The sequence below is a fragment of the Balaenoptera borealis genome (assembly GCF_965194805.1).
Source record: "Balaenoptera borealis genome assembly, chromosome: 3".
In the NCBI taxonomy this organism is placed as follows: Eukaryota; Metazoa; Chordata; class Mammalia; order Artiodactyla; family Balaenopteridae; genus Balaenoptera; species Balaenoptera borealis.
Window position 1 is genome coordinate 155319905 of NC_138866.1, and position 12676 is coordinate 155332580.

Genomic DNA, 12676 nt, shown 5'->3' on the forward strand with positions numbered 1-12676 from the left:
GGCAACACCCCGGGCAGGAAATGAAGTGCCTTAAAAGCACAACACTCCCAAGTGGAGTCGAGGAAGAGCAAAACGCGCAACGGGAGTGGCAATGAAACAGGAAGCGAGGGAGCGACAGGGTCTCCATCCCCACACGGGACAGTTGCCAGGGCCATCAGCGTCCTGGAGAGCTGACAAGGGCACCTGAGCTGAGGAGGGACACAAGTCAAGATAATGACAATCTTCCAAACGTGCAGTTACACAGGGAAAATTAAGTCCGGGTAACACGAATGACCCTCGACACGTGCATGTTTTGGGAGGCAATGTACCCTGGGCTTTGAGATGGTGCTCCTGGAGCCACAGATTCAAAATTTGGCTTCAAAGCTTACTAAATGTAAGAACTTGGAGAAGGTGCTTAATTTCTCTGTAACCTAAGTTTCCTCATCTTTAAAATGGAGACAATAATGGATCTATTTCAGAGAACTACTGAAAAGGTTAAATTAATCAATATGTAAAGTGCTTAGAAATCACTTATTATTTCATTTGGTTATTTATAAATGCACCTATAGGTAAAGTTCATGAAACGTACTCAATCATTCTATAGCATAATACAGGTGGACATGAATAATAATTATGTTTTATAAATGTCCTTTCCTGTATAAACATATAACTTCAAGTAATATTTATTTATGTAGCTTAATATCAGAATTATCTTGCATTTTGCTTTCTTGTTCAAGCTTAATGCACTAGGTCTGCATAGGAAAACAAAATTCAGAAGAGAGAAATATATTGCTTTACTAATGGCAAGCGTATAGATAATTTGTATGTGTACATACATACACACAAATATAATCTGTGTATATAACTATATACACACACTCACACATATCTGAGCATATAAACAGTGAATAGTTGGAATATTAACCAAAACAGGTCATATGATTATTCTCTCCTAGTTACTTGAATAAGGACTACATAATTTACTATGAAAATCTGTCTATCAAAAAGTCCTTGGCTTAAATGAAGGGAAATGTTGTTATTGTCACATAGTGGTAATTGAATATTAAAAAATAAAACCAAGCCACTGTTCACTGGATTGTAAAAATGAATTTTGGTTAGGACCCAGATCTACCAATCAGGGTCCTCAAGGAAAACGAAATGAGTGGCTAAATTTAGACATATGACTCGAACCCCAGCAATGGAATAAAACTAACTGCACTCAAGAACTGAATCCACCAACAAATCAAAAAGGCAATTCACGACCCTCCAAGTAGCCCTAACAGAATTAAAGACATCAATAACATACACTCTGACCTCTAACTCTGGCAGTGGGAAAATATCCATGTTATAAAACAAGGTTTTCACGTGAAAACAACTTCGTCAACCTCAGGTGACAGCAGACCGTATGTCGGCTTTTCTGAAGGATCATTTAGCCTCACCACACCTACTCCACACCCTCTGACACTGATGCTTTCCCAGGACGCTGGCAAGTGTCCCCCAGGCACTCTGAGGGCTGCTTACCTTGAGGGATTCTGTCTGCGAGCCCAGCCCCTTGGTACACAGTTCCATCACTGAGTAGGAGCAAAATGTATCCCGGACTTTGTACTGACTCACGGCAAGCAGCCACAAGGCAGGGTTGGTCTCCAGCTCTGCAGGCGGGATGAGGATGGACTGGTGCCCGGAATACACGCTGCACAGAGAGATGGGAGGGCTCAGTGAGGATGGAGAAGGGGGGACCAGCCAGCCTCTGAGAAACACCTACTGTCCATTTGCAAGAGGGGACAGTCACACCAACTCTACTCTCCGGTATTTGTAAATATAAAACAAAAGCGTGTTTACAAAAACATTCCGAAAAATACAAAAGAACTATGGGATTATGATCTGCAGTTACTGCCATTTTGAGCACTCACTGAAAGATCTCAAAGCTCTGATGCTGTTAGGTTTTTCTCAAAACTGCTATATTCACAGAATGGACTCTCACAGTGGGAAACACAGGACTGAATTTTGGTAAAAAGGTCTGGAAGTTCCGAACAGGAGTTAGCAAACTAGATGCTGCCTGGTTTTGTAAATAAAGTTTTATTGGGACACGGCCCTCAGTCCTTGCAGTACCATCTGCAGTGGCTTTCACACCAACGGGCAGAGCTGAGAGTTGCGACAGAGACCATGGAGCCTGAATATTTACTAAACAGCCACTTGAGGAAAAGCGTGCCCAACCCTGGTTCAGAAAACTGACATCCAGAGTAAATAAAAGGAAACTAAGACAATTAGAAGAATTAGGATTATAATTTTATTTCAGAATGATCCAATCAGATTACCAAACAGAACTAAGGAAAATACAATCATTCTCTAATTTTACCTTTACGCTAGAGAGCACGGGGAGAGAAACAAGAGGCTACATATTTTGTTTCACCATTAATTAATGGGGCAAGTGTGATTTTAAAATAATGAAGTATTTGCCAAACTACATTTTCAATGGTATTAATTTTGTTTGGTTTATGGCTACAAATCAATATTATTAAATATCATATGCTATAACAGAACATCCTTGATAAACTACCTTCTAAGATTTAAGTAAAAGAGATTTTCTTTTTTTTTAAATTGAAGTATAGTTGATTTACAATGTTGTGTTAGTTTCAGGTGTACAGCACAGTGATTCAGTTATACACACATACATATATATTATATATTCTTTTTCAGATTATTTTCCCTTATAGGTTATTACAAAATATTGAGTATAGCTCCCTGTGCTATACAGTAGGTCCTTCCTTGTTGGCTATCTATTTTATATATATAGTAGTGTGTATATGTTAATCCCTCTCCCCACCACTTTCCCCTTGGGTAACCATAAGTTTGTTTTCTATGTCTGTGGGTCTATTTCTGTTTTGTAAATAAGTTCATTTGTATCTTTTTTTTTTTTAAGATTCCACATGTAAGTGATACCATATGGTATTTGTTTCTCCCTGGCTTACTTCACTTAGTATGATAATCTCTAGGTCCATCCATGTTGCTGCAAATGGCATCATTTCATTCTTTTTTATAGCTGAGTAATATTCCATTGTATATGTATGTATGTGTGTGTGTGTGTGTATGTGTATATATATATATATATATATATATATATATATATATACCACATCTTCTTTATCCATTCATCTGTTGATGGACATTTAGGTTGCTTCCATGTCTTTGTAAATTTTCATGCTACTGTAAATAGTGCTGCAATGAACACTGGGGTGCATGCATCTTTTAAAATTAAGAGTTTTCGCCAGATAGATGTCCAGGAGTGGGATTGCAGGATCATGCAGTAATTCTATTTTTAGTTTTTTAAGGAACCTCCACACTGTTTTCCATAGTGGCTGCACCAATTTACATTCCCATCAACAGTGTAGGAGGGTTCCTTTTTCTCCACACCCTCTCCAGCATTTATTATTTGTAGACTTTTTGATGATGGCCATTCTGACTGGTATGAAGTGATACCTCATTGCAGTTTTGGTTTGCATTTCTCTAATAATTAGTAAAGTTGAGCATCTTTGCATGTGCCTGTTGGCCATCTGTATGTTTTCTCTGGAGAAATGTCTTCCTAGATCTTCTGCCCATTTTTAGATTGGGTTGTTTGTTTTTTTGATATTGAGCTACATGCACTGTTTGTATATTTTGGAGATTAATCCTTTGTTGGCTGCATCATTTGCAAATATTTTCTCGAAGTCCGTAGGTTGTCTTTTTGTTTTGTTTATGATTTCCTTTGCTGTGCCAAAGCTTAATTAAGTCCCATTCATTTATTTTTATTTCCATTACTCTAGGAGATGGATCCAAAAAGATATTGCTGAGATTTATGTCAGTGTTCTGCCTATGTTTTCCTCTAGGAGTTTTATAGTATCCAGTTTACATTTAGGTCTTTAATCCACTTTATTTTTGTGTATGGTGTTAAAGAATGTTCTAATTTCATCCTTTTACATGTAGCTGTCAAGTTTTCCCAGCACCACTTACTTTTTAAAAATTTATTTATTTTATTTTTGGCTGCGTTGGGTCTTCGTTGCTGCGCGCGGGCTTTCTCTAGTTGTGGTGAGCGGGGGCTACTCTTCGTTGTGGTGCACGGGCTTCTCATTGCGGTGGCTTCTCTTGTTGCAGAGCATAGGCTCTAGGCACACAGGTTTCGGTAGTTGTGGCATACAGCTTCAGTAGTTGTGGCTCGCGGGATCTAGAGTGCAGGCTCAGTAGTTGTGGTGCACGGGCTTAGTTGCTCCACACCATGTGGGATCTTCCCGGACCAGGGCTTGAACCCGTGTCCCCTGCATTGGCAGGCAGATTCTTAACCACTGCGCCACCAGGGAAGCCCCCCAGCACCACTTATTGAAGAGACTGTCTTTTCTCCATTGTTATTCTTGCCTCCTTTGTTGTAGATTAATTAACCATAGGTGCATGGGTTTATCGCTGGACTTTCTATCTTGTTCCACTGATCCGTATTTCTGTTTTTGTGCCAGAACCATACTGTTCTGATGACCGTAGCTTTGTAGTATAGTCTGAGGTCAGGAGGCCTGATTCCTCTGGCTCCATTCTACTTTCTCAAGATAGCTTTGACTATTTGGGGTCTTTTGTGTTTCCATACAAATTAAAAAATTTTTTGTTCTAGTTCTGTGAAAAATGCCATTGGTAATTTGATAGGGATTGCACTGAATCTGTAGATTGTCTTGGGTAGTATAGTCATTTTAACAATATTGATTCTTCCCATCCAAGAACATGGTATATCTTTCCATCTATTTGTGTCCTCTTCAATTTCTTTCATCAGCATCTTACAGTTTTCAGAGTATAGGTTTTCTGCCTCCTTAGGTAGGTTTATTCCTAAGTATCTTATTCTGCTTGATGTGGTGGTAAATGGGGTTGTTTCCTTAGTTTCTCTTTCTGCTCTTCTGCTGTTAATGTATAGAAATGCAACAAATTTCTCTATTAATTTTGTATCCTTCCAATTTACTGAATTAATTGACGAGCTCTAGTAGTAGCAAACCTAATCCAACAACATATTAGAAGGATCATACACCACGATCAAGTGAAATTTATCCCAGGGATGCAAGGATTTTTCAATATTTGCAAGTCAGTGTGGTATACCACATTAACAAATTGAAGAATAAAAACCATATGATCATCTCAATAGATGCCAAAAAAGCTTCTCATAAAATTCAACATCTATTTATGAGAAAAACTCTCCAGAAAGTGGGCATGGAGGAAACATACCTCAATATAATAAAGGCCATATATGACAAACCCACAGCTAACATACTCAACAGTGAAGAGCTGAAAGCATTTCCTCTAAGATCACGAACAAGGCAAGGATGCCCACTCTCACCACTTTTATTCAACACAGTTTTGGAAATCCTAGTCACAGCAATCAGAAAAGAAAAAGAAATAAAAGGAATCCAAATTGGAGAAGAAGAAGTAAAACTGTCACTGTTTGCAGATGACATGATACTATACAGAGAAATTCCTAAAGATGCTACCAAATGGTTTTTTTTGGTCTTAGTTTTAAAAGTCTTATTGTGGTAAAATATGCATAAGATTTACCATTCAACCATTTAAAAATGACACTCCAGTGGCATTAATTAAGTTTACAATGTTGTGCAACCATTACCACTATTTATGTCCAAAATTTTTCACCATTCCAAACAGAAGCTCTGTACCTAACCCATCACCACTTCCACCTCCCAGGGCCTGGTAACCTCTAACTTACTTTCTGTTTCTGAATGGCTTATTCCAGATATTTCGTTTTAAGTGAAATCACACAATATTTGTCCTCTTCTCCCTGGATTATTTCACTTAGCATATTGCCTTCAACATTCTTCCATGTTGTAGCATGTGTCTTCAAGGCTGAATAACATCCCACTGTTATGGATGGACCACATTTTATTTGTTCATTCATCCATCGATGGATGCTTGGGTGGTTTCTACCTTTTGGCTACTGTGAATAATGCTGCTATGAATAGCATGTACAAGTATCTGTTTAAGTCCCTGTTTTCAATTCTTTTGGGTATGTACCCCAAAGTGGAATTGCTAGACCACATGGTAATTCTATGTTTAATTTTCCGAGGAACTGCCAAACTGTTTCCCAAAGGCTGCACAAATTTACATTCCTATCAGCAAGGTACGAAGATTCCAGTTTCTCCAAGTTCTCCCCAATACTTGTTATTTTCCATTTTTTTTTAGTATAGCCATCCCAGTGGGTGTGAAGTGGTACCTCATGGTGGTTTTGACTTGCCTTTCCCTAATGACTCATGATGTTGAGCACCTTTTCATGTGCTTATTGGCCATTTGTATGTTTTCTTTGGAGGAACGCCTAATCAAGTCCTTTGCCCATTTTAAAAATGCAATTGGCTTTCATTATATCACTGATTGAGGAATCTTAAGCCCTCTGTCTGTTGAAAACAAAGATTCAAAAGTGTGAAAGTTACCCAATAGTGAATAGTTCATCATTAGAGCTGTATTCACACACACACACACAATGTTTTACGATACGGCATTGTAATGCTGCACTGGTTTTTCTTTTGTGTTATTACTTGAAGTTAATGCGTAAGCCAGGAATGTTAATTAATCTGATCTCCTCTAAAGGAATATCAGAATAAGTAAAAGAAGACATTGCCACTTTATTTCAACAATTCTATGCCAGTCAGGATTCATTGCACAGGCTGTATTAAATCTACTCAAGCATCTCAGAGCACACTCAAATGCCACAGTTATTGTAGAACAACAGAAGTTTCATTTAAACCAATGTCTCCTTTTAAAGGACACTGCTTCTTCAAGGGAGGAGTAAATAATGAGCTCAGAGGAAACACCCCCGTGAGCTGAAGGTTCCACCCACCTTCCCTAGACCACCCTGGGGATCTCAGCTGAGCAAGTGAAAATCACAAGCAAGAACTTTAAAAAGAAGGTTCTTAGACTAAGTCTGTCATGTACAAATAACTGACATGCTCTTTGGACGTATTAGAATAAGCACCATTTAAAGAACCTGTTTTTGCTTCATAAAAAAGCCTTAGCCTGATGAGGTGGGTTGGGTGTGCCCCTCGGATGTCCCTTCAGAAAGGAACAAGCCTGTGATATGGTGCTGGGGTGGGGGGAGCTCAGGAAGCTCCCGGTGGTGCCGGTTGCCCTGTCCAGTCCTCTGGCCGCCTTTTTACTTGGACAGGTATGACCCCGACAAAAAGCTCTCCTACTCCCAACTCCAGCTCATGACGGCTTTCAGAGGACCTTTCCTGTTTGTAATGGAAACACTGGCTCTCAGGGATCACACACTCCCAATGTGGAGCACTAGGAAGAACGGTCTTTTTAAGGAATGAAAGTGATTTGTTGGCAGATGTGTTCTAACTTGGCTTCTAAAGACGGATTCCACAAAACTTAAATCCAAGACACACGGTTAAAAACTTCCCATTTTTAATATTAAAAGAAGAAAGCGGGATATGGAATCACATACAAACTACGATTATAGCTGTGAAGAAGGGCAAGAGCACAGGAACAAACACAGCAGGATACTAATGGGGGCTAGGGTAGGGCAGAGGGACCCCTGGCGTTTCTCTGCCCATTTGTCAGTTCTTAGGGCACTCATTCATTTCCATAGAATATGACCCATAAACACGTTCAAACACACACACACTTCTATCCTGGAATACCTCTATCACACATTTCTTATCAGGATAACAAAATACTACAAGTTGGTGATTGCTTTAGATTCTCCTATTGTAGTTTAATACATCAAAACATCAGACAACCAACAACCAACGTGTGGGGATAAAATGTAGGTGTTATTCTAGGAAGGATATTTGATAATCAGGTGGGAATTTTTCCGGTGGTGGCTTTTGGATTTTTTGAATTTTACTTAATCCTTCTGAGCAAGGAAATCTGATAATGAACAGAGCCCTCTGTATTTAAAGAATTAAATGAAACTCAGAATAGAATAAGAACTGGTTCCAAGTTGAGTTTAGATGAACTTTAAAGAGCTCTGAGGATGTGCTGACTGCTCTCAGTAACCAGGAGAAAGGATTATTATGCCCAGAACTTTCCTTTGAAAGTTTTCAAATATTTCCTTTGAATTCCTGCTGATGTGAAAGTTTTGTTATGCACAAAACATGCAAAACTGCACATTCCAGTGGAGCCCTGTGGAAAAGTATAAAAATTATTTCTATAGTCAATATACAAAAATCAATAAGATCCCATTCCAATAATTATAACACTCAACATTCTGTCAATTTTTCTTTAGGATTTGCCCTTGGGAAATTGATTTAGGCCTTTAAAGATCACTTTACAGTGTGGCTATTTAAGAGATCAAACAGCACGACAATATATCTGCATTACAATACTGACACCTTGGTCAAACAACTACTTACTGCAAGTAGCATCTATCCACCAACACTTCTGTACAAATTTAGCTGAGCCTTTGCAGTTTGTGAAAACACGCTTTCATCTGGAAGTCCTTGCAGCCAACACTGTGGTGCTTTAAAAATCAGAGTTTCCATCTGGTTGAGAATCCGACATGTTTTGTTTTCTCACTTCTGAACCAACAACCTTCCAAGAATACACACTGGGGGGTCTGAAGTCGAGCCAAACACCTCCTCGGCTCCCGCAGCGCATCAGGGCTGCTCCCCTCACACCCGGAGGTCCTGCGGGCTGTTCCTGAGCCCTTGTCTTCTTTCCAGGAGCCATGAGAGCTAAGGGAGACCCCTGCCCCTGAGGCCACCGACACAAGTGGCAGCCACCCGCACGGGCGACTTGTTGGACACCGGTGTTTTGTGCCACAGGCACCGTTGCACCCGCTGCCCTTTGCAACGCAGCGCTCAAGGATCAGCCCCCACACCACGTCTGGCATGGCCTTGAATTAGAGCTTTCTTTGTAGCTCATGTACCAACTCCAATGAGAAGCCTCAAGGCAACACTAAGCAGGAAGAAATAAAAATAACGGAAAATTTACCTCTGCTGAATGGATATTAAAAGGACAATCTTGGCCAAAAATAGGATCATACACCAGGTAACAGCCCAAGATCTAACACCCTCGCACATCATGCACCATGTAAATCGTGAATTATCCACTAGGAAACATGCCTTTTGCCTCTTTGAAAAGTGATGGTGCACAGTTTTCCGTTAGCACCAAATGTTATTCAACCCATTCGTGAATCTGGGTCAGCGAGACCACCTTAATTAGATTCCCCTGCATGATTTTTATTCCAGCTCAAATTTACACCACTTCTCTGACACTGAGGACTTTTACATTTTCTGGCAGGTACCAAACACAGTTAATGACATTGGAGCCCCATGTCTTAGGGAATCAAAATGCAGGTAAAAACCTTATGATGATCCACTTAATTATGACAATCTACCCATATTGTTCCTAGCATTTTCCTTTTACATGCTATCATAAGGAGACCAGAAATGAAGAAAAAGAAATACAAATCACCCACTGCTAGCTTTCTCAAGAATATACACCAGGATAAATGACTTGCTTGATCAGACTGCTAGCACATGAAAGGGTAGGGTCCAGTGTGGAGCTCAAGGCTAGAGAATATAAGCATACTTGTGAAAATTAAACATAGTTTTTCACCTCTGTCCTCATTCCTATAAGTAGAAGGCAACATTAAGAAAAAGGTTATTAAATCCTAGTAGAGGACAAACAGACAACCTGATTCACCAATTTTCTACTTGCCCTTTTTTTTGCTCAATCCAATGAAAGTCGATTTGTTGTTTCATTTATTAACCAACACTGATTTCTTGGCACTGGCTATAAATACTTTCCTACTTAATAGCAGGTTGCTTATAGGGAAGAAGATTATTTCCTGTGAATTTCTGGAACCTGAACTATTCTAGTTTAGATCTTAACTTCAAAAAGAACAAAACAATTTAAAAAACATTTTGGGAATATTTTCTCTCAGTCTCTGGCCTGCTCCCATTCTCTCGACAGTATCTTTTGCAGAGCAGAGATGATTAATTTTAATAAAGTCAGCCTATCAATTATTTCTTTCATGCATCATGCCTTTGGTGGTGTATCTAAAAGTCATCAACAAACCCAAGATCATCTAGATATTCTCCTAAGTTATCTTCTAGGAGTTTTATAGTTTTATGTTTCACATTTAGGTCTATGATCTATTTTGAGCTAACTTTTGTGAAGGCTGTTAACACCTGTGTCTAGATTCTTTTTTTTTTTGGCCTGTGGATGTCCAGTTATTCCAGCACCATTTGTTGAAAAGACCACGTTGTTCCACTGTATCATTGTATTGCCTTTGCACTTTTGTCAAAGATCGACGGACTATACTTACGTGGGTCTATTTCTGGGTTCTCTACAATACCAAGAGTGAACCCTGATGTAAATTATAGACTCCGGTATGATAATGTGTCAAAGGTAGGTTCCTAGTTTGTAAAAAATGTACCACTCTGGTGGGAGATGCTGATAACAGGGGAAGCTGTGCACGTGGGGGTGGGGTGTGCATGGGAAATCTTTGTACCTTCCACTCAATTTTGCTGTGAGCCTAACAATACTCTGAAAAATAAAATCTAGATAAAAAAACAAAAATAAAAAATGTCTGAACAGGAGAGAGAGAGAAAAAAAGACATTTTGGTAACTAATATAAATTTGTACATTTGTAATTCAATGATTTCAGATTATTAACTTTATAAAACATACAAAGAATTGATAACTCTCACAATTTGGGCACCCTGAGCAAGGCAACCACACAACTCACGACAACACATGTCACCCTGTGGTGTCACGTGGGTGAGCCTCCTGAACTGGCAGGGTAGGGTCTGTACCATGCACTTCAGTTACTCCAAGGAAAGCTGTTTTCCTTTTTAAAAAAGTTTTACTTAGGTATAATTTGCATATCATAAATCCATCCATTTGCAGTATAGAATTAAAAGAACTTTGACAGTTTTGCAGAGTGTATAATTATCACCACAATGCAGTTCTAGAACATTTCCATCACCCTAAAGGCATGCCTTGTATTCATTTGTAGTCAATCCTGTTTTCAGCTCTAGCCCCAGTTAATCATTATTCTACTTTCTGTCTCTATAGATTTGCCCTTTCTGAACATTTCCAACAAATGGTATCATATGATACAATCATATAATAAGTGGTCTTTTGAGTCTGGCTTCTTTCAGACTTGGCATATGTTTTTGAAGTTTATCCAGCCTGGGGAGAATTTTCATCTTAACAATACTGAATTTCCTAATCCATGAATACCAACTGTCTGACGTGCTTTTTAAAAAAGGTCCAGTTTTTTAAGCAAGTCCATTGGGATCTGTTTCTATAATGGATTTCAGAACAAAGAGGTTTACAGCTGTTATGGATTTATTTTTAGTGCTGCAGGGGTCATAGCTGATTTTGTGACTTCTGAATGAATTTGCAGGTAAGACATTAAGCGAAGGGTCACCGCCACCCTCTCTGTACAATTCCTCTAGAGAGTCCCATTGCTGCTGGTGACATGCAGCAAGGACTCACTCCAACCAGCACTTTCTCTGTGGATTTCACGGGGCTTGGCTGGGTGAGCCTGCAGAAGTAGAAGGCACTTTTGCCAAGTAACAAGAGACAGTTGCCTATAAAGCTGTAGTTCAGAATAGGTTTCCTTCTCAGCTAGCCAGATATGTCTAAAGTCACTTTGGCCCTACTGTTGGAGTGGTATATTCTGAACTATTTTCCAAGAAAAAATTACACACAATGCTATTGCATTCTGAATTGAGGCAAAAATCATTAAAATATTTCAACTGTTCAATTATATTTGCTTTCTCAAAAAGTTTAATTGTGGTGATTAGAATGATAGTGTTTTTAAAAAATATGTAATTGGATTTAGTCCAATTTAACCCAATTGAATATTATAAATGCATTAAAATAATTGTTTTAGGAGAATGTTTAAAGATGAGAAAATGTCTACTATTATGAAAAAAGAAGGCAATTAGAAGCAATTTCCCACTGTAGCATCTCAGTTTTATAAATATATTAATGTACATTTACAAAATTGTATGTGTACTTAAAGGTTTATGGGTGAAACGGTATGTTTTTTGGTGTTTGCTTTAAAATGCCCATATGGAAAAGGGACAGAAATAATCAGAAGGCTGGATGAAACCAAACTGGCAAAATAAGATCCACGTGAAGCTGGTTGTTGGGCCCTGGTGTTTGTTACAGTGTTCTTTATACACTTAAACATATACACTTGTATATGTTTGAAAAAGTTAATAATAAAAAATAGTACTACATTAGAAATACACATTAGAAAATAAACTCTGTAAGACTATATGCTAAATATATATATATAGTATATATGCTAAATATATATATATAGTATATATGCTAAAATGCTACTAGCGAGTATTTGCTGGTATCACTGGGTAGTATACTTATGGATGGCTTAATTTTCTTCTTTATATTATTTTGTATTTTCTAAAGTTTCTACAATGAACATCTATGTACAATTAGAGAAAAATGCCAATAAACATTCATCCTCTCCACTAATACTTGTTGGCAGCTGCCAGGAGCTGGGCCCGGGGGCTGCCAGCTGTGGAGTGGGGGCCACGCCGGGGAGGGGAGGGGAGGGGAGGGAAGCCTGTGGAGCTTCCTTCCGGCCTCCCGCAGCTGAAGTCAGGGAGAAGCCTGAGGAGGAAAGAGCCTGGATGCCCCCGGTGAACACAATTCCAGGCCTGGGACACCTGCGAAGATTCAGAGGCATAAGAAGCAAGCC

The 12676-nt window shown here is 39.0% G+C and overlaps 1 protein-coding gene across 6 annotated transcripts in view; it reads right to left on the bottom strand.

Moving 5' to 3' along the window:
• Window positions 1-12676, bottom strand: part of DIP2C (disco interacting protein 2 homolog C) — a 370310-nt gene that overhangs the window by 34528 nt on the left and 323106 nt on the right. For all 6 annotated transcript variants that reach the window (XM_082386001.1, XM_082386000.1, XM_082386005.1 and 3 more), the window contains one exon: window positions 1501-1669. In XM_082386001.1, the coding sequence (XP_082242127.1) occupies window positions 1501-1669 (169 nt within the window). The remainder of the gene's footprint in view (window positions 1-1500; window positions 1670-12676) is intronic.